The following is a 21,845-nucleotide window of genomic DNA, read 5'->3' as shown; positions in this document are numbered from 1 at the left end:
TCCACAATGTTACAAGAGGAATCATTTATACAGCAAAACACTTAACTTGTCTTGCATTTAGAACTCCTTATCTTTTCACATGACACATTAACAGTAAGCTACCATTTGGGTTGGGTAATATAATAAAATAAACCTTATGGCTACCGAGGTAACAATCCTTTTAATATATCTGTATTAGGACATTGCAGGCAATGTTGTAAATTAATAAGCAGGAATTTTGCATCAATGTGATAAAGTACTATTTATTATTAGTATTGACCGGATTACCCAAAAACAGACATCTATATCTAATTGTTTCTCAATGAAAGCTTCAGGATTTTTTATATATATATAATTTGATCTCTTTATCCTTGGTGTCCCAAAGCAGAGCTCCATGGTAACAAACTTGCCTGCAGAGTCCGGCCACTTTTGAGGTCTGCATGACATCAGCGCTGTAGATTGTTTTATTCTTCCCCTTAAACAAGGCTCATTAAGTTTTGTTGCAGTGAAAGTGCTGAGGGCAATGTTGGAGTGCCTTTTTAAAGCCATGCACGACATTGTTTGTGCCCCTCTTACCAGGTGATTAAACAGTGCTGAGGGAGGCATTAGGAAATGTGCTCTTCTCATGCAACCCAGTACCACCTAATGCCATGATCGTCACAAGGGTTTTTGGTAGGGCATAGGTTGGCCTTAAATGAGGATAGGGCAAGTGTCGCTGACGTCAAGATGTCCATAAAAAGGCGTATGAATTTCTCCTCTGCACGAACTCAATCAATATGGCTCCAGGCAGAAGGGCTGTGTCATAATAAAGACTGTGAGAACAAAAGTGTTACTCCTTTTTTAAATACATTTTAGAAAAAAAGATTTTGTTTGAGATGGCAGGCTCCAATGAGTGACCGTTAATAGTTTGGGCAAGTCAAGCCACCACTGTGTGGGAAAGTATGGTACGTATATACTTGTGTATGCATACGTGTGCAGACTTGTGTACTTTGGCTTCTTGAAATAATACATCTTCGTTTAAGGGGGGGAAAAAAAAACATGTTAAGATATTTATATTCTATGAAACCGAGGCCTTTTGAGAGTCTCCTTTGTCACTGTTGGCTTGCTCCAAACTGTCCTTCGTAGACCTTAGCATTCCTGGACTTTCCCCTTTCCCAGAAAGCTATATTTTCACAGGATGAGAGTCCCTAAAGCCACGTCCATCCTCTTTGCTTTCAAGACCCTGCTTTAGGCGGGGAAAGGTTAATTACAAAATGCGTGTTATACATAAAAACCCAGAGGATTAAAAAAAATTGCTCTGCTAATGGCTGCCTTTAATAGAGATCTGTTTTTTGTCTAATCTGCTGACGTGTTTCTAGCCTTCCTCCTCATCTCTCCATCTTCCTCGGACAGATCAGGGAATGTCTGAGATGCTCTTTGCCCTGTTTCCCTTTTTTGCCAACCTATTCTCCTAGTTCGGATTTGTGGCAGGGAGTTGGATGAGAGCCATTTCAAATTTCTGCTCATTGATGCCAAAAATATTGTTTATTAAATGTAGTCATTGCACAAGGAGTAACTAAAATGATCCAATATTACCTCTTATCGCTTGAGAAATTACAGTGGTTTCACTTTTGTTCATGATGTTCTTTGCAGTGTTACTGGCTCGATCCCAAACATATGAACCATATCATTAGAGATTAAGTTTAATAACACATATTCAGTCCTAACTTTTATTCCAGAAGTCTGTTATATTCACCTGTGTTTTCAGTTCTTCAGTCTGCATAAGCTTTGTGTTTGCATGGTTATTGTTTGTGCTGTGAAAGAAAATACTAATTTAATTGTTCCGCATCTCTCCTCTTCCTCTATTTGACTTTTCTTTTACTCTCCCATTTCTTACCTTTTTAGTATGGGGATGTTTCAAATGTGATTGTATCGAGAAAGAAGAGAGGAAGCGCTGTGGTCGAATTTGCAACAGTGAGAGCAGCTGTAAGTACCTAACTCTTCCCCGGTCAGCGTCCTCATTCTGTTTGTTCAATAATGGAAATCTTCAGCAAAGCAGACATTTGCATAGAGCCACATTTGTTTACCACTCACTTGCCTCGAAGTCTCTAGTCACCTGCTGAGTTTGATTATTACTAAGAATGACAGCTGTCAAAGACTTCCCAGCCTCATGGCAGTTTCCTAAACGGTTGTTTTAATCATTCCGTAGTGTAGAGATCTCTGTGCTGATGGGAACCATTGGACGGAAGAACTTGAGCCACTTCATTGTTCCACACTGTCTGGATCCTCAGGCCCTTTGTCATGATGTTGTACTATTTTGTTGTGGTTTCCTCCCCACAACGTGTGGTTTCCCTCTAGAGAACATGTCTGCCAGTCCACACGGATCTGGGCACAGGTTCTGTGGTCTCTGCCTGCCCATCTCCAGGTCCCAGCCTAGCTCTGGGAGTTGGCCCAGTTACAATACACCTTTGTCCTCGTCTACACCTGTTTTTCATATGTAGCCTATATAATACCCAGGTGTAGGATGGATACAACACAATTTTGTACAGCTTTCAGGACAAGGAGAATGTTTGTTTGTTTGTTTTCTTCTAATAATATACTGGTAGAGAAACCATCCAAAGATCCACTAACAAAGTATTTTATTTTAATTTTTTTTAGGAGCTGGCAACTAAGAATGAAAGTGGCCTGAGTGAAAATCCTTTGAAGATTTCATGGCTCGAAGGACAGCCCGAGGTTATTGCGCCAGCATCTCAACCTGGCCAGTTCATGTCTTTACAGGTACCAGTATAACCCAAAAGTGTATTGTTATAATTCTCTCCCTCTCTTGTAACACATATCAGCCGTATGTTACAAAATCTTCCCATGTACACAGCTTCCAACACAAATACTATTGCCTAAACACTGTCCCACAAAGTGAAGTATGTAAACCTTCTGAGGAGTGGCGCTAATATTACCCCAGTGCTTGCACTCCCCTCGCCTGGTCTAGAACAATGTGTTTGGTTAAATGGGCCTCAGTTTATTTGCTTTGGAGTGGTGAGGCACTGGCCCAAAGCCACCCGGTCAGCCACTCATTAACAGGCCTGACCTGGGAGATCCTAGGAATGCTGTGCTTCACATAGCAACCAAGAAGAAGCAGTGTGCAATAATGGTAGCCTGGCACGTAAGACTGACTAAAAACCTGTGTCTCTATATTGCTATTAATGATAAAATAGTATTATTATTTTACATTTTCTTTTTGATTATTGAACATTTTAACATCTTTCTTCTGAGGGGTGGGGGTCTAATTTTGAATTTGAAGGATTTACCTTCTTCCAAACCCAAAATGTTTTATTGAGAAAAATGATCTTCAAACATTTTCCCTCTGATGTGTTGCCTCTTGTGATTCGGAAATCACAGTAGTCCGCACTGCAATCTCAACTTTTTTAATTGATTTTGCATGCCTTATATTTTGTCTTTTGCTGCCAGACCACATGCAGACACCAAAGGCACACTAACTCTTTTTCCTGTCCATCATAATCTCATTTCAACTATGTCCACTGGGAATCTAAGTTTTTCTTTCTTGTCATTAGATTAGTATGAAGTAATGTTTTTCCCCTGTGATGTCCATTTTACTTTTCCTCTATTATGATCTTTACCTGTGAGAGATTGGCAATCGGTAGACTCTCTCTGTCTACTTATCTGGGTCTCGAGAGCTGCTGCTGAACTGGGTTTCACCCCTCAACTCAGTGCGGTGTCTCAGTGACCCCCCCCCCCCCCCCCCACCCATGTGAGACTCTGCATGCACACTGGGACTTGTCACACTAATCTCTTTAAATGTTATTATGGTAAACCGGGTTGCCTTACAGATATCCAAAGCTGATTGCTTCATTTTTTTTTTGTCCTGCACTCTAGAATAAAAACATTACTATGTCCGGGTAATTTTCGCATTAGCTCTCAGCGAGAATACTTCTCATTAAAGAGGCCCCACATGACATAATGGGGTGAACCAGTGTAGATATTAGTAATGTTGTTCCACATCTGGCCTGGGGTCAGTGGACATGGGGGGCATTTGAGAAAGAGAGAGAGAGGTAATAAGAAGCCAAAGCATTGGAGGTCCTTCTCCCCGGACTCTATCTGAAATCTAAAAATCAGATTCCTCTCCTGTTGTCTACGCCGCCATTGCAACCCCACACCATCCAGCTGCAATCACATAGGAGCAGCTTGGGTGAGGACTTGCTTCTTTAACCTCATCAATCCAAACAGCGCTCAGAGAGTCAGGGTCTCACTACAGGGAGCTCAGAGTCACAGATGTATGACTTCAGCCTCAGCTTCAGTTCCAGCACTGCTGTGCTCACTAAATGAATCTGGGGCCTAATTAAGAGTGGGGGGTGGGTGGTTATGACAGCAGATATGACATAATTTATACCAACCCCACTGCATTCACCTAGTTTTACCCACCATGGGTATTAAACATTTCAAAATAGGGAAGGGCCACATCTTCCACACACCTTGTGGTATTCCTGACTTAATTCAGCCCCATCTTTTGGGAAAGGATCTAGTTTCACCTCCAGACGGTTCTTTGTTGTGTCTTTACCCTTTGACAGACTTAAGTGCTTGTCATTCTCATTAACACTAGCATTTCTTCTAGCGTTGTATTGCTGCAAATCTTTGAATTCTGAACGAGTCAAGGTGCCTGACTGAACCTGAAGTAAAGATAATGCACGTTTGCATGTTGCACAAATGCATGTTTTTTTTTTGTGGTGTGTAATTATGGCCCGTGTGGGGTGCAGGGCTCAGATAATGTTTAATGAGAGCTGTGAACGGCTGCTGCATCAAAATATGATTTCACGTGTGTGGCTGATTTCACAGAGTCTGACAAATGATTCATATCTCACCTTCCAGACTGTCTCGGATATAGAATCACTATCTAACCATTTGCTTTGTCTTTGCCAGACGTAATGTTTATGTTTCCGTAGATATAATACCATCGTTAATCACTGTCTTGATTCATGGTTTATTGCGTAGTTTAGCGTACCCACATTTTTAACGGAAATCTATCATAAAGGATTTTAATTTGAGCTTTCTACGCCTGCTTCTTCCATCTAGAGCTGAAGAGGCTTGTCACGACACAAACCAGATGCAGCAGATCAGCTATTCTGGGATTGTTTTTCCAGCCCGCCAGTGTGCTAGTGCTCGAAAAGTGCACTCTCACCTAAAATAGCCCCTAAATCTGGATAAGATGCTCTGTATGTGGCCATGCTGTTGGCACATTCAACCTTGGTCTCCCCCCCTTTCAGATAAGTGCAGATAAGGGACTTCTAAGGAGGAGACCAGCAGGCTTTTGTATTTTGCTGTGATCAGGCCCAAAAGGAGGAAATTATATTAATAATATTGTGTATCACATTTGAATGGATATAGGAGAGAGATGGGCAGTATATCTCATTATGTGCATTTGGAGTTATTGGTGATGTATAGTGTACATATAGTGGGACCCTCAAGGAATAAAAGACCACACAGTTCATAGAAAAGATACACTGGTTTACAATAGCTATGTGTTTGCATTTTTTTCATCCGACACAGAATAAATTGCCCGGTGTGACTATAATGTGGTAAGATTTTCATAATTGTTGTGTTTACGCCCAAGTACGCCAAGTTCATCATGCGTGTCATGAGAGGGAATAGCTGTTGTGGATTGGCTTGGCCCTCACCATCTATAGCCTGATAATACGTTCTGACATGATACAGACAGCATAAACAATATCAGTTTAAAAAAAAAAAAAAAATCCCCTTTTTGTGTGTAAAACCATGCAGCATATTCCATTAGCATCAGGTTGTACTGGTAGATGCAATTACAGTAGATGTACACGTCTCTTATTTGCCAAAATGATATTTTTAGTTCTTTAGTTAGTACCTGACAAAATAAATAACTCATAAGTGCAATTCTTTAGTGAGATGACAGGGTTTCTTGGTATTCGGTATGAAGTTTAGATTTTTGGAGGGGGAGAAGTAGTACCAGATGTGAGCGGGATACTTCACAGCTCTGGCCAGTTTGTGCTGCGCAGACAAGATAATTTGTCCTCAATTACAGACTCTTTCTTCTCACATCAGTCATGTGGCCGAACACTTGTTGAGCACAAGTTTGTGATTCTTCACACTGAGCACTCTTGTGTAGACAGTCATAACAGCCAAGGTCTATTGTCTGCAGGAAAGGTTCATTCTTGAAAGTTATAAAGAATAAGGATGGGTTTTCATAAAATGTTTTTTTTTATATCAAGAAGGGCTGAAGTGCATTAAAAATACTTTGTTGGTATTGATTTTTATTTTTATTTTTTTTAAATATTGTTTTTTATAGGTTAACGTTTTTTACCCTTGCTTAGTATTCAAAGTGTCTGTCCGACATGGCACAATTTCTTTCTTTTGCGAATAAATGAGGCTTTGATGGTTAAGGGCCATTGTAGCAGACGGGAACACTGTCCAATGGAGTGTGACTGAATAGCTCTTCTCCTGCTTATCTGGAAAAGGCAGGCTGTATAGAAATGTCTGACAAATTGCAGACACACCCTGGTTAGCTATTAAATGTCACCTCTTCATGGTACAGGTGTGTCACAGAGCAGGGCATGTCTATCAACTCAGCAGTTGCTTCAAAGCTCAGTTTACTGTTACAGTATTTGTGACTAGGTGAAATCCTGCTTGACATGTTGAAATAATGTTGTTGTGGTGGATAATCAAACGCTATAATTTCTCTAAAAACTGTTAGGCAAGGCTAATTGCCTCCACAGTGACAGTTGAAAAGCCAAATAAATGTCTGTCCATCAGGGTGTGTAAACAATCGTATATGAGCTTTCTTAAAATGTTGACAGAAGCAGTTCTATCCACGAAACCACTAATCGTGGAATGTGAAAGATATTTTTCTTTACTTCCCCCAAATACAAAACAGTACATTTTTCAATGCAAAAAAATGTTTCACAATGTGTTATTGTCATAACATATACAAGGAAAATGGTCAGTGATATCCACTTTAAAATGGGAGATGGCAAAACCGATATACAGTGTAGACGTACCCACAAACATGGCTGTTTCTGTTTAGACATGCATATAATTCTAAATCTATTGCTAGAAGTAGGACACTTGTGGTTCGTATATATTTTGCAGCATGACCCGTGTGGAACTTAGGAATTTGACTGGTTCTGGGTTTGCCCCACAGCCTTTCCTGGCAACCCCCCACTAAGGCAAAGACTGAGGCTCTGTCCTGACTCTCCTCTCCAAACCTGAGGAAAGTGGACCTAGATTGTCAAATCTAAATTGCACAAATCTCAGTTTGACGAGCAACTGAGTTTTGCGTGCTTACATGTACATAGAGTACATATATTTGTTTCTCTTTACTTTTGTGCCAGTGTATATGTGACATTCAAGCGTGCTTTTTTTTCACATGTTGGCGGACTGTTTGGTCAGAAGGTAGTGTTCAAACCCTCATCAGGACCTTTGCTGCAGTAATGGATGTCTCTGGTCCTCCTCCCTCGACACCCCTTGCACATGTGGAAGTATCGCGTTACCCTTTACCACTTTCCTTCTCGTGCGCCACTCACCAGAGCATTGGACTCTGATTTGCAGCTAAGAAAACAGCCTGTTCTGGCTTTTTATTTTTTTCCATCTAAGGTCTTAGACCTGTGGCCTGGCTTGGTCTTCAGCCCAACCTGCCACCACTGGCTGGCTTTTATTGGAAGCAGAGCTAAGTGTTTGTTTTCACTGCATTGTTGGAATGAGAGATGGGGGGTACCTCGGTCTACCTTTTGAGTGGGGCCTCTGGGATGCGTGCGGAGGAAAAATTGCCCTCTGCACACAATAGATTGGCAAGCACGCCAAGACATCACAGCTCGAGGACCTTGGATTCCAGCCGCAACTTTTCTTTTCTTAAACACAACACTCTTAAGCCTTAACAGCCGTTTTCAGTGCTGTGCTGTGTGGGGATTACATTGGCAAAGGAAGAACGTTAAAGAAGCTCGAACATATGTCGAGCTTGGAGTTTGACATCCGACAAAGTTCGATTATTAACTTAACCATTGTATCACCTCTGTAAGGGGTGATTTTAGGGAGAACTTTGTGTAATTGCATTTGTTTTGTTTAACCTTTGAGATTGTTTATTTTTTAACAAATGCTGTGGACCACACAATATCTGGTGCTCTATAAAAGGGTAAGCTTTTTATCCTAGAAATCTGCTGTATCAGCTACAAAAAGTAACATCTTTTACTGAAATAAACAAAGTCCTGTGTATCAGTCTTATCATAGTAGATTACCTCCATTAAAGGTTTAGGTGAGGCAAGTTCTCACCAAAGGTTATTTGTCTATATACTTGTTGCCCAGGAATCATAAAATCGGATATCTCCAGATTTATTTCCACAATAACCATCGCTTTAGGATATTGGTTTTCCATAAAATCAGGAGTGTGTTCCCAAGAAGGGTCTCTTATTGTTTCAAACTTTTAGTAAACCTTTCATCTAACACCTGGCTACTATGCTGTCTAATTGTGGTGTTTGTCCATCACCTGGAGAACATCATCCAGGATGGAAGGGCCCAGGTCGAAGCTGAATGAAAAGCCACTGTCTTCCTCCTTATGCTGTCCAACAGTTTTGTCATAGGTCTCTGTGGAGTCTTCATCCTTGTCTGAATTCAGGCTGCCCCGTCCAAGGCTGTGAGCCAGATTTGGAGCGACATTATTCCCGCTTTGGTACCCATCCTCCTTTTCCATCTCTGCTTCCCCTTCCTCACTGTCCAGCAGTGGCATAGAGCTGCATTTCTTTCTCCTCTGGACGTGGCCTATATGCAAGTCGGGGCTCTCTGAGCAATCGGCCTCATCCAGGTTCAGACGAGGGGGCTTTGGCGGTGGAGGGCAGGCCAGGAAGAGATTCTGCTCGCTCTGGGAGCTTCGTAGAAGCAGATTGTGACCCATCTTTAAGAAGGAAAGGTCTCCAAAGCTGTCTGTGTGGGCGTCGTTACCAATATGTGAGATGTGGCGGAAATCAGCCAGTGGTAGGCTAATCATGTTGACAGACAGCACCTCCCTGCGCTTGAAGTTCCTGCTGGACCAACGACCAGAGGATGGCTTTCTGTACAATGATGTTCTAAGTGGCATCTTGGCAGATCTGGTTGAGATAGACCTAAATGTTTTTATTTATCCTTTTTGTATGTGTATATATATATATATATATATATATATATGTATATATTTTTTTGTATCCTTTTTGTATTTCCTCTTTTGTTTGACACTGAATCCTTAGTGTTGAAATGTGAAGTGGTGAATGCTAACTAGCATTGTTCCATCTGCATCAAAACACAAAAAAAGAAATTATTTAACAAATCCAAGTCTTATAACACTGCATTATCAATTAAGTTTTGATAATCCAGGCTTCCCTCACAACATGCTAAAATATGGAGCAGGTCTGTAATTCAGCACCAGATGTAAGTATTGGACTGATTCAGTCGGCTTGATGTGAATCGGCAGTCCTTGTTTAGAGATTGCACCTGCTCCACTTGATTTTGATTTATTAAAGTTCAATATTATTTGGCAGCAGAATGATTTTCCAACAATGCTTTGAAGCTTCCATTTCTAAATATTTACTTTTCAAATCCCTGTTTTTTTCCCATAAATGCAGGTGTGGTCTGCTGCCTATCCTCTAAAGGAAGTCTATCGGTCTACTTAAGACTTCCAGTAACAAAAGCAACAAAAAGGCAGAGTCCCACATGGTAATTGTCCTGCGTGTAAGTGAATCATACCTCTTCACATTTTGTTTTGGGAGAACATGAGGTTTTACCGTAACGTCTGTCAGAAATCATGATAACTTCACTTTGGAACACATGTTTCTGATTCTGTGAAAAATACAAATAGCTGGAGTGCAGTCAGTTTATTTTACTGTCGTGTCAGAGTAATGCAGTGATTCTGGATGTGGAAGTTAATAAAATTAGATTTTTATTCAACATCACACTGTAGGCATTACATTTCAAAATAAGTAATTTGTTTTGTAATGTAGTTTGCGGATTTCATATAAAAGATTTACATCCACCAAAAAACTTCTTGGTCCAATTGAAACAATAACACTTAAACTGAATGCTTAAGTTTGTCAAAAAAGAGTAATTTTGCCTTCCGTGACCTGTAATCATTTTATTGAGTAAAACAGAACTCAGTTCATCAACGCTGGCATGTCGATTAGATAATCTGCCCAGTGTCTGTGATTTTCACGGTCTCTCAAACCGCTTTGCCCACATTAGATCTGTGTTCGTGACTTGAAACACTCACTCTGTAAATTTGTATTCCGCTACAGCAAACAGGTTTTGTAGGCCTGTAAAGGTTTTATCGGCACTTTAGTAGCAGCGGGAGACTGGAGAGCGTGGACACAACAGCATTCCTTTCCAAACATGTCAGTTTGGCCAAGGAGGAGTTGTAGGATTTCAGCCATGAGTATCATGTCCAGGAAACACTTCATGGCCAAGTAAAAATTAAAGAAGCCCATAAAAACAGATTGGCCAAGAAACCATTTTTAAATGATCTTCCTCATTGCTGCCATAAATGATCCATCTTTGAGACGGATGAGGAATCGGATGGAAACTACAACCACGAGTTAAAACAAAAATGATTCCAAGTATTTTCTTTTCTTGCAGTTGTTTGTCTAGTAGGATAAATAACAATGTGGTAGATACAGATTGATAAGTTCTTACCTGTCTTGCTGAGCTAATAAAGGAAATTTAATCCAACCCATTCACACACGTCTCTGTCAGGAAACTAGGCATCGTCTACGTGCACACCTTGACAAATTCCCTCGACGTGATAGGGCTTGTTCAAAGGTTACAGAGAAGATCTCATTGCGCAGCCTTGAGACAGAGTAAGTAACTTTTTCAAAGTGACACAACCAAGTCAAATTTTACATTCAGTTGTAACATTTAGCTTACCTTTGTTTGTTTTCAGTCCTTGGACATTTAATCCTTTTTTAAAGCTAATCCTTTCCAGTGTAACCTCTCTTGCATTGACGAGCTCCACAGGTGTGTTGCTGGTGAAAAGCCTTCTTTGCCTAAGAGATAAGCCAGGTGAGGTCAGAGTACAAGAGCTTCTCTTCAAAAAAAAAAAATCTTACTTTATGTCTGCAGTCACCCCACTGTAGAATGGTTGCAAGCCATCAGATGATGTCATCCTGATTGCGGTGTTAGTTGGCCTTTTAGTCATAAGTGTTAAACTAAGTCCTGCTGGTTGGTTCGCTACACCCATTACCTGCCTGAGAGTGGGTGCAAAACAGGAGCTGCTGATTTTTATTCCTGGATATTGCGAAATGTGGGAGAAACTATGGTGCACAACTCCTTTTCAAGAGCGGTTTGTGAAGAGGGGAAGAGTAAAAGAGGATGAGTTTGATTAGGTTAGTGAGTGTACAGCAGGTTGTGTTTGAGTGTGTGTGTGTGTTTCGCAGATTGTGCGCTTATGTCTAAAAATAAGTCCTAGTCAGTGAGCAAACAGGTCAGTCACTCAGAGGAGGGGGTTAACTGATCTCTAATCTCAATGTCATTGTCCCTGTGCTCTGCCGATTTCCTGATTTCCTTCCTGCTGTTGGCATGTCTAAAGCCCCAGATTCAAGCCCACTCCACAGGCCCTTCTGCCTGACTGGAGGCCTATAGCTTATCTATGTAATCTAAGCACACTATAATACAAAGACATGTATCTACAGGCACGCTGGGTTGCACAAGAGAGATAACTTGTTGCATTTCCAATTCTCACGCCTCCAGCATATTGTCTTTGCCTTTTGGAATGCTATAGCAACACAGGAATGGAAATTGACCCTTCACTAAGCCACGCCCGAAAACTGCCACAGGCCAATCGTGGCTTAGCAACTGTAACTAGCCGCGGGAGGTCTGTGAAGCTTTTCAGCGAGGGAAACACCGTACGCCGAAGCTTTGTGCAAATCCAATACCCGGTATCCTAAAAGTTTGGACGGGGTGGTGGAATGTTTCCCTTCCCGAAACCTAAAACCCAAGGGGAGAAAGGCCGGGTGTGGATCAAGCAGTGTGGGAGGCCCCATTCACAACTAGCTAAATGTCGACAGTATTAACAAAAACGCATACGTTTGCTCCAAGGCAAGAACACACTAATGTTAGCTAGCTAGCTAGCTAACTCAGCACAGCATTGCTTGGAAATAATGACAGTTCTTTGTTCATAATGCATATATTTGAACGTAAAATAAAGACAATTCCGGCGCAAAACGAACCTAGGGGTAAATAACAGATGTGTACCCACTCTGTCGCTCTCTGGGACATGTTTTCAAGCTAGCGCAAGCTAGCTAAATATTAACCGAAGCATTGAGAACTTTGTAAGTGTACAGAAAAAGTTTATTAAAAAGATTATAAAGACAGTCGCGTTCTCGTATACAGGTGGCTGCCGTCTTTCTACCCCGAATACAAGCGTTGTAAGCTAATCAGCGGTCCGCGCTAGCTTGTTCCAAGCTCCAAACACATTTGATTAGCATTAAAATATGTCCCAGAGAGCGTACTCATCTGTTATTAACCCATCCTTAAGATGATAAAAGGCAAGACGGAGGCTCACTGACGTACTTTAAAATATATTTCAGCATTTGTTAATCACTAAAAAAAATAATAAAAAAAAATATATATATATATAAGCAGGAGAATGTTATCATTGCAAAGTGTTCAAACTAATGTCTTGTGTTTATTCCACAAGATTTATGGATAAGCTTGATTTGATTTATAATTATTAGATTATTTTCAAATGTCACTTACCCTGCTGTGCATGAACATAGCTGTTCCTCAATTTGTGTGCTTCCCATTTGAATGGTTAGCGTATGAGGCGGCTCACATTATTGCATGACCTATAGGCTTTAGCTTCAATTTTGATGAAATTATTCTCTCATCGGTTGCATATTATATCGTGGATATATCCCTCGAATGCATACTGCAGTCCCTTTTGTCTTGCTCTCTCAGATATTTCACCTGTTTGCCAAAAATTACTAATTATTTTCTTGGGAATGAGGCACGAAAGCTTGACAGGCGTAGCAACAGTAACTAAGGAGGGCGGGGCTTAGCGAAGGGTCAATTGTCAGAGCAGCAAACCCTCTTTTTTTTTGAGCTATGGAATTTGTTTGTGTTACAAATGGCAGGGTTAAAGCATTTTGTTGTGCTCTCAGAGGCAGTAATTGTTACTTTTGTTGATCATGCCCTTTTGTTTGTGTATCGGTTTGGAAAGATTATTTTTTGAACCATATAATCTTCTGCAACCTGTGTCTCTGTGTTTTAAGGAGAATATATTAAAACCAACACGCCAGCATGCTTTGATATCCCAAACACGTCATATAATGAACATTGTGTTCCAGCAGAAAGGAGGACACAGCTGTGGATCCCTCTGTCAAGAGTCTCAATGCTTCTCCTTGTTTACCAAACATGCATGGTGGAAGGAAATGGACAAATCATATATTTCACTACTCCTCCAGTCCTTTTAAATTGATCCAATAAACAATAGGCCTGCTGCCTGATTCTCACTTGTTCTCCTGCTCTGCACACCAGCACCAGAGCAGTCTGCAAGACCAGACACAATTACTCACGCAAATGAAATTATCATAACATTTACTCAAGACTGAAACGGAACATTTTTGAACATTTTTCTTCTGAGAACCCCCCCCTTCCTTCTTCCACCTACAACCACAAAGCTGCTTTCATGCTAGAAGACAATCGGGGTGAAGAACGAGTGTTATACGCAGTATTGGAATGACCTTGCAAGACCTTCAGTCTGACCAAGGTTGGGCTCACTCTTGAGTTGTCATGCTATGTAGCCGCTGGGCTTATGCATTTATCCCTAGCTGGATTTCTGTGTAAGCCTCTTTTCTAAGGCCTGACCATAGCGGGCAGTGTGGTTTGATGCAGCTATGCTGGGCCTAAATTCTGGGATGCTGCATGTTTTTGTTGTTGCAGGATAAAAAGTGTTTCCAGATATTGCTTTGACTGGCGCTAGAAGCCCAAACTGAGGCTTTGGTGGATATTCTTCTGGACCTTTGTTGTGTTTTCTCCAGCTTCCGCTGTATCACGACCCTCAGACAGCCAGCATTTAGACTATTAGATTTACAGCAAGAACTGTCTGATTCTTTTATATGAAAAACATATTTTGATAATGTAGTAGTAGTAGTAGTAGTAGTAGTAATAATAATAACAACATAGGACATAATGTACTTTGATACAATTCAGCTTGTAGTACATCCATTACACAGAGTATGAAAGGACAAGAGACAGTCAATTCCGTGCTTAAAATTGGGAAGTAATTGAAATTATGTAGTCCACGACTCTATCTGTATCAGTCTCTAACAGTCTCTAGCAGCTACTCTTTGTAATGCTCTTTCATCAATCCTGGTGAGAACCTCAAAGTTTGCATTTGTCATCATCCCGACAGTTGTCGTCACTGTTTGTCTCGAAAGGTATGACTCAATGATGAGCTTTTTGAATGCGCTCCAACAGAAACTGTCTGGCTGCTTAGAGGAAGTGCAGACACTGTATGACTGCCACATGACAGAGATCTGACACCAGTCAAAGTCCAGGTGGTTTGCTATTGAATACTAAGTGTAGACTCATTAACACATGACAAAGCAAGTAAGGTCACGTGAGGTCCAACACAGTAACGGGATGAATAGGCTGGATAATTAATGGAGAAACATTGGTGCGAAATATTATTATTAATAATAATAATAATAATAATAATAATAATAATAATAATACAACCGCTTAATTATTTACATGTAGGTTTTAGACATAAATGTGTTGTGATGCCTGTTTGTGCCTTCTAGCACCATCCCACAATGTTAACCATTTACAAATGAGCTGTGGACTTTGTACTATAATTGACTTAAAGCAAGAAATCACAGCTTAACAGTTTATCTACCTGAGATGTATTATGATTTTTAGGGGAATTCTAGTGGGCCATGGGTGTAAAATACATACTAGAGAGCTGTAGTGTCTTGCGTTTTTTTTTTTTTTTTAATTGTCCGATAAAGGCAAAATTGCCATTTTGTGCTATTATACAGAGAAATCTTGTATTTGTTCTGATCTTTGTGTTACGCCTACAGACTTATTAAATGTATTTTGTCTTTAGAGCTGTTAAGAGAGTAGTTTTTGCAGGATTGACTGGAAAAAATGCAATGTACATATGCATAACTCATAACATACTAATTCTTTCCAGTGGATGTAGGTGGTCAGTGTAGGCTGGGAATGTACTGCAGTGTCTCCTAGTACTAAATCATTAGTAATTATGTAAAATCATGGTTGGGGTATTTAGATTACTCTGAAGACTGGAGTTATGATGTGAACAGTATACAGCATGATACATTCAACTCGCTTTTTGTTCTGTACATTAAATATAAATTATAAGGATCCACCCATGTTAATATGGGAACCTGTGTATGCACGTATGGTGCATACACAGAGAGCACAGACATTTGAAATGTTATCCCCCCCCCCCCCATAATGCCTGAGTTCTTTTTGACATCTTCAAGGTTTAGACTGCATTCTTACCAGTCCTGTGGCCACTTTTGGTTTAATGGGAAATCTGTTGCCAGGATGTGAAAGACATAATTCTGCTTTAACAACGATGTATTGTTAGATATTAAAGAGGCCAAAACCCCCACATCTCCTTATTCTAGGATCCCTGAACTCATCCATCATAAAGAGAAATGCCAGGGCACCAGGAGTTCAGGTCTTTGCTACCATTTCTCTTTTTCACTATTTATTTCCTTAACTTTAACAGTTTCCAAAGGCGCTCTCTGTCTCCGTCCAACAGGCTTCTATTCTGTCCAATACCGTGACCACGTACACACACACTCTTGGGCTTGGACGACGATGGCGAGAGATTCACTTATTGTGGGGGGGGGGATCAGAGAGAGCAGCCACTGGCTAATGGCTAATCAAGCAGGATGGAACACGGGCCAGACCCCCCTCTCTCACTCTCACACACACACACACACACACACACACACTTTTACATGGCACCTCACATCCACTGCTGCCTTTTCCCCCCTTCCCTTTTACCTTTTTGAGTGTTATGGCTGAATCTGCAGTCCACACTCAACTACCACTACTGCATAGTGTTCATTCACACACTGTACTGCATTGTACACTTGACACGCTTTAGAAATGAGCTTTGTCTTTTTATCTCAAGGCTTTTGTCACGAGGACTATCTGACTTTCATTTGAGAAAATAAGGCAATATGTCTCTTTTTTTATTGCAGCTCGACTTTGTGATTTAAATTTAAATCAAATAGCTGTATTTTACATAAAGGATATATCTTTCCTTGTACAGAGGGATGTGAATTCTGCAGCGTTTATACAAAAACTGTCACAGTTCATGATCTGTAGATGTATTCACTACATTCTGTTCAGACAAAAAAACACATTATTTGGCTTTTGCTGTCAAATAAAAGGAGGTATTGTCTTGGCGTTTCATTCAAAAACCAGATGTTCACATCACAGTGCATGTGCATTAAATGGGTTAAATCCAGGAAGTAGATTTGGGCCTTATTCTCTATGTAGTGTTTGTCCTTCACTAACAAAAACAGTATAATAGACCAGACCTTTGGGGTTGTATGTCTGCTGAGTCTTATAATGAATGATGATTAATCCTCCACCATTCACAAAGTTTGAGTTTTGTCTACAGAGGAATTTCACCTTGGCTCCAGTGTTGCATGTGCAGTACGTCTGCCCACCGCCTGTTTGTTTGAGTTAGCAGGAGAGCCCAACACACACACACACACACACACACACACGCTTCAGATAAATAGTTCCTTGATTAACTTCACCAGAGTGCATTAGGGGCAGAAATGTTAGTCTGGACCACAGAGCAGGCTTGTTAAGAAGAAGCCATTTCTTCCCTTGGTCAGTCTCTTCTTGGCTCAGTGGCCATCTAGTTAGAGATATCTGATAGTGTTATCAAGGAGTAATCCAGTTATCAAATTAGTAACTTCCAGACTGCAAGGTTAAGAGACAATACGCATGAAATGGTATGGAGTGGTGAGTATCAACTTAACATATTTTTGAAAAGTCACTACAGTGTAGTATAAGTTTCTCGAGTAATAGAATCAGCCAAGAGGCCTTGTTAAACCAAATGTTCTCGGAGTGGGGTTAACTTCAGGCTTTTAATGTCCAGTTAAATACTTTGATGGCTTCCTTGTTTATCCGGTTACTGCAAAGGTCCCCCCATTGTGTTCATTCACCTTCACATTTTAGGCATAGAGCTGATGGTCCTGGCCAAACTTAGACAAAGTAACACTTAAATGTTAAGGGACAACGTCAACAGCATTGACTGACAACGCGTAACAAAGTTGTGTGGCTTCCTTTTATGGCGCATAAATGGATCTACAGCAGGTGTCTTCAACGGTTTTTAAGCCAAGGACCCCTTAACTGAGAGAGACGGATCAGGGACCCCCTACTACATATATTGTATAAAATGAAGTTGCATATCAAACTGGGCCTACAATAACGCATGGCCTGCCTAAAGCCTTTACACATACCTTTTTAAGTGCATAGAATACTAAGCTATTAAAATAATTATTGTTGGCATGATTTTATAAATCATGTTTTCATGTTAAACATTGAATTAAAAGCACAGTAAATCCTCAGGATTAACTGTCTGTGGATGGCTACCTTGGTGACTACCTTACCTATAGGCCAGTAAGCCTATCATCAATGTGTTTTTTTTCCGCAGAGGCTGATATATATTTGCCAATAATATGTTGGATTCATGGTAAATTGAAAAAAAAAAAAAAAAGACTTTATAATATGGTGGCCCCCCTGCTGTAACTTTGAGGACCCCTTAAGGGTCCAGGACCCCCTGTTGAAGATCTCTGATTTACAGAGGACGGGGACGTCAGCTGTACTGATCTTTATGTGTATGCAACAAATTAAATAGAAACCTTTTAAATAAATGCGTGGAGAAACATGAGGGAGTAGGGCACGAGGGGTCACTGAATGTTCTTGTTGTTCCTAACCCAGTTAAAACATTTTTTGGAGATTTTGACCTGACGTGTTTGACACGTCTCCACCACCATCATCAAAACAAAATATGGGAATATTGTGTTCTTCCCTCCAGTAGAGTTCCAGAGACTTGTTGAATCTATGCCAGGAAATACTGAAGCTATCCTGGAGGCGCCAGGCAGACCAACACCTTACTAAGACAATTTATGACATTTGTCTGCATTTGTGTTTGTGTCCAAAATGCTTTTCTTTTTTTTCCATTTTGTAGAGATAGTAGGCTCGTTCGAGATGAGCCTACTATTAGATTTGTGTCCGACTTGATCCCGACTTGCTCTGACGTCATGCACACGTGGGCAACGATAACCTCACAAGATCAAGGCGGCCGCAGTTGCTCTCCACTGTCTGCAAGACCCCAGGGCATGCTGGGTAACGCCGGCCTCTCAGCTGATCTTACAGCTGATTGGTTCAGAATCGACTCAACATGATGACGTTTTATATAAACTTTTTATTGATTTTGATTTGGAGGGATTTTAACTGCTATTTGTCTGATTTAAAGGCTTATTCTGTACAGAACACATGCTGTGTGGCTGATAGTTACTCTAGAAGTCAGAGAGACTAAATCTGTTCAGATTACAGACCATCTACAGTGTGTTGTTAATTAAAATCAGCAACAGATCGCATGTAGAGCATTTTGACAGCTACTCTGTCATAATTAAAACAACTGGAGACTGTGTAGGAGCCAATATATGGGTCTGATAACATTTTATTAAATCAGAATTGGACCACAGTGTTTCTATGACTTCCTGTTCAGCCTGAAGGCTGCTGGAAACGGTTGGCTATTTTTGTCACCGCCCCCGGCTGCTGCCGCCTGCTCTCGTCCACTTTACAGGCGAGGCACCTTTCATCTCGAACGAGCCTAGTGACATAGCTGCACCAGTTCACACTTTTCCTTTTCTATTACACACACACACACACACACACACACACACACACACACACACATATACTTGTTTCCTCACTCATTCACTCCTGCTCACATACTTACACACACGTCTCACACAAACACACGTAGAAATAGGCATGGTGTAATGTGCAGCTGATCTGACAACTTGTGCTGGGGGAACACAGTGGCCACCTGCGCTTTGAGATGCCTCCTGCTGTGTGTGGGAAGGAGTGTGAGAGTGTGCGTTACAGTGCCTGACTCACAGCACTGGTGGTATTCATGATGTCATTACTGGCCCGGGGTCAGGCTGGGGTGTGCTGGTTGGAGGCCGTGTGTGTGTGTGTGTGTTACTACCATCCTACCTCTGCGGTGGCTCTGTGCCCTTCTCTCTTGGCTTAGTACGGGGGCCCATTGTTTGTGTTCTGTGGTTTCCTACTCACCCTGGGCCCCAGTGTTACTGCAACACACACACACACGCACGCATACATACACAACCAAGTGTTGGTTACAGAGTGATGCACTGGCTAAACATGTACGTTTTAAGTTAACACCCCCAGGCAAGGAAACATCCCTCATCCTGAGAAGAAATGCGTCACCCTGCCCATAAAGCACCTGCTAATGCTCAGAGTTCCCCTACATCATTAGCCTGGTACAGTCCGCCCTTGACCACACCAGGTGGAGAATAGGACAAGACCAATTCTGACTTGAAATGTCTTGCTGCACTTCAGTTTAGTGGCCAGTAGAGGGCAGGGCAAAGTGGAGATATATTTGCTGAAGAAGACGGACCTTTCTCACCAGCTTGCTTGTATACTTGCTTGTGTTTTGTTTAATTTGAAGATGTAAGAGTTGTTTATTTACCTAATGGCGTTTGCGTGATATTTCAGAGTTACGTGTCAGACAAGAGCTTGAGCTCACATTACTGGAATGATAATAGCAGCTTTCCTCAATCCAGGGGTGGAAGGGGGGGGGGGGGCGGACGGCCAGGGTAACATCCCCTTACCAACCCTCTCCTCTCTTCTTCCTCCATACTTCCCCTATTTCTCTCAGCACATGGATGCTGGAGTCCCTGTAATGTTTTCCAGATGCTCAGCGAGCGCATTGACAAAAACCTACCTCTCCTCCTGAAATCGCTCTCACTCGCCCAGTCCTTCATGGACACACTTACTCAATCTCTTCTGCAGCTCACTGTCTTGTTAAAGAGACACTTCTTTGGCCCCGCAGACTTCCTGGATATAATCCTAGAAAACAATGGCTCACTCCGTGGACACATGGCCTCCCTCCGCTTCAAAGTGTTATGACGGTCTCTGTGAGTGCATGTGTGTGTTATTTGCCTTTGTTTGTGTGTGTGTGAGAGAGACGTCTGGCCCATGTTCCACCCTGCTTGATTAGCCATTAGCCAGTGGCTGCTCTCTCTGATCCCCCCCACAGTAAGTGAATCTCTCGCCATCGTCGTCCAAGCCCTTCAAGGAAATCACACACACACAGAGGCCGGGCGACTGCCAGGCTTAATCCCAGGCCTCATTTTGGGGTTTAATGACCTAAGGCAGCGGAATTACCCTGTCACAGTTGCTCTGCGGCTGCTGCCTCATGCATGTTCACCCTGCCGTCATGCTGATGGTAACTGAGATGAGAGCATCTGTACGAGCCCGCCTCTTCTCCGCTGTGCACCCACAGGCCCTGTCGTGAAAGCAAACATACTGTGGACGGTGACAGTGGTGTCATTCGCTCCGTGTGCTGCCCTGAGTCAATGTTGTCATGATATAAAATACAGGCATGTTTGACTTTGCTATGATTCCCTTCCAGTGTAATGGCTCACTAGAAATTTTCCTTAAATATTGAAAGGCCACTCCACTGAATTTATACATCTAGATCAGTTTACTCGTGGGGAGTATTACACATCCTGTGAACACTGTAAATGTGATGTCATCAGGGTTATCTCGGCTTGGGCTCAGAGACTACACATGTATACTGATGCAACAAACTGCAGTTTTAAGGCTTTTACCAGATATAGAGTAACTAATGAAAAGGTGTTAGTGGTTGCAGTTCCACAGTTCTGTGGAGATAGGTCTGGCAAGCGATATTACATTATGGGGAATGTAGGATCCAGGGGGTTTGGAGCTTGACTAAAAGTCTGGATATCTATGCCTCTGCTGCTTAGATTTTGATCATTACATTTTTAATCTAACTTGTGAGTCACCCAACGTTATGGAATCGTAGTGCTAAATTGCTGGAGTACCAAGACTAATGCAATGAAAGATAAAAGTAGACCTGCAAATAACAATTATTTTTATTATCGATTATTAATCTGTTGAATATTTTTCTCAATTAATTGATTGTGTGTTCCATAAAAGTCAGATCATATTGAAAAAAAACAACCTATAAACCCAAGCTGATGTCTTCAATTGGTTGTTTTGTTTGACCAACAATCCAAAACATATTTTTGCTCGCCTATCCAAGTAGTAGAAAATGTTAACGTATCTATTAATCAAATAATCATTTATTAATCTTCTCTAAAAATCTATGAAATCTTGGGCTCAAATACATTACTGTTTACATTTTTTCTGTATTAACAGACAGAAATTACATAGATTACAATATGTGCTTTCAGATTATATACAGTCTTTGTATCATTTTCCATGTTATTATAACCTCTCTCCATGTCTGTCTGTCTCTCCTACAGGGCGCCCTGTCAAATGAGCGCGACTATGAGAGCGTGGTGATGATGAGGATGAGGCAGGCTGCTGAGCGGCAGAAGCTCATAGAACAACTACAGAGAGAAGATGACGAGGATGATGCAGGGTCATAGCACAGCAGGACCCAGCTCGGTACCATCCTGCAACTATTAAATGAATACCTGTTTCAGGCTTTAGTTTCATAAAGCCTCATATGTGGTTTGTTAAAATGTTGTATGCAATACCTTGTGTGGCAAAATAAGTTGTTTTAGTAATTAAAAAGAAACTTTTTTTTT

General features: G+C 41.3%; 2 protein-coding genes across 3 annotated transcripts in view; one reads left to right on the top strand and one right to left on the bottom strand.

The window, feature by feature from the left end:
- dnajc17 (DnaJ (Hsp40) homolog, subfamily C, member 17) overlaps positions 1 to 21,845 on the top strand; it is a 34,394-nt gene extending 12,549 nt beyond the window's left edge. The window contains exons 9-11 of one of the 2 annotated variants that reach the window (XM_078278158.1): positions 1,864 to 1,944; positions 2,617 to 2,736; positions 21,558 to 21,845. In XM_078278158.1, coding sequence (XP_078134284.1) covers positions 1,864 to 1,944; positions 2,617 to 2,736; positions 21,558 to 21,683 — 327 coding nt within the window. In that variant the 3' untranslated portion in view covers positions 21,684 to 21,845. Of the gene's footprint in view, positions 1 to 1,863; positions 1,945 to 2,616; positions 2,737 to 9,587; positions 9,676 to 21,557 lie in introns of those variants that run through there. The other variant, XM_078278159.1, reaches the window with a different exon arrangement.
- Positions 6,828 to 9,156, bottom strand: LOC144535623 (cdc42 effector protein 3). The gene has a single exon (XM_078278160.1). The coding sequence runs from the start codon at positions 9,065 to 9,067 to the stop codon at positions 8,456 to 8,458; it is 612 nt and encodes a 203-aa protein (XP_078134286.1). The 5' UTR covers positions 9,068 to 9,156; the 3' UTR covers positions 6,828 to 8,455.

This window comes from Sander vitreus, chromosome 20 (assembly GCF_031162955.1).
Source record: "Sander vitreus isolate 19-12246 chromosome 20, sanVit1, whole genome shotgun sequence".
Lineage (NCBI taxonomy): Eukaryota > Metazoa > Chordata > Actinopteri > Perciformes > Percidae > Sander > Sander vitreus.
This window is presented reverse-complemented; position numbering and strand designations above follow the sequence as displayed.

Coding starts and splice junctions, on each gene's coding strand:
- LOC144535623 (XM_078278160.1), bottom strand. CDS start 9,067: ATGCCACTTAGAACATCATTGTACAGAAAGCCATCCTCTGGTCGTTGG.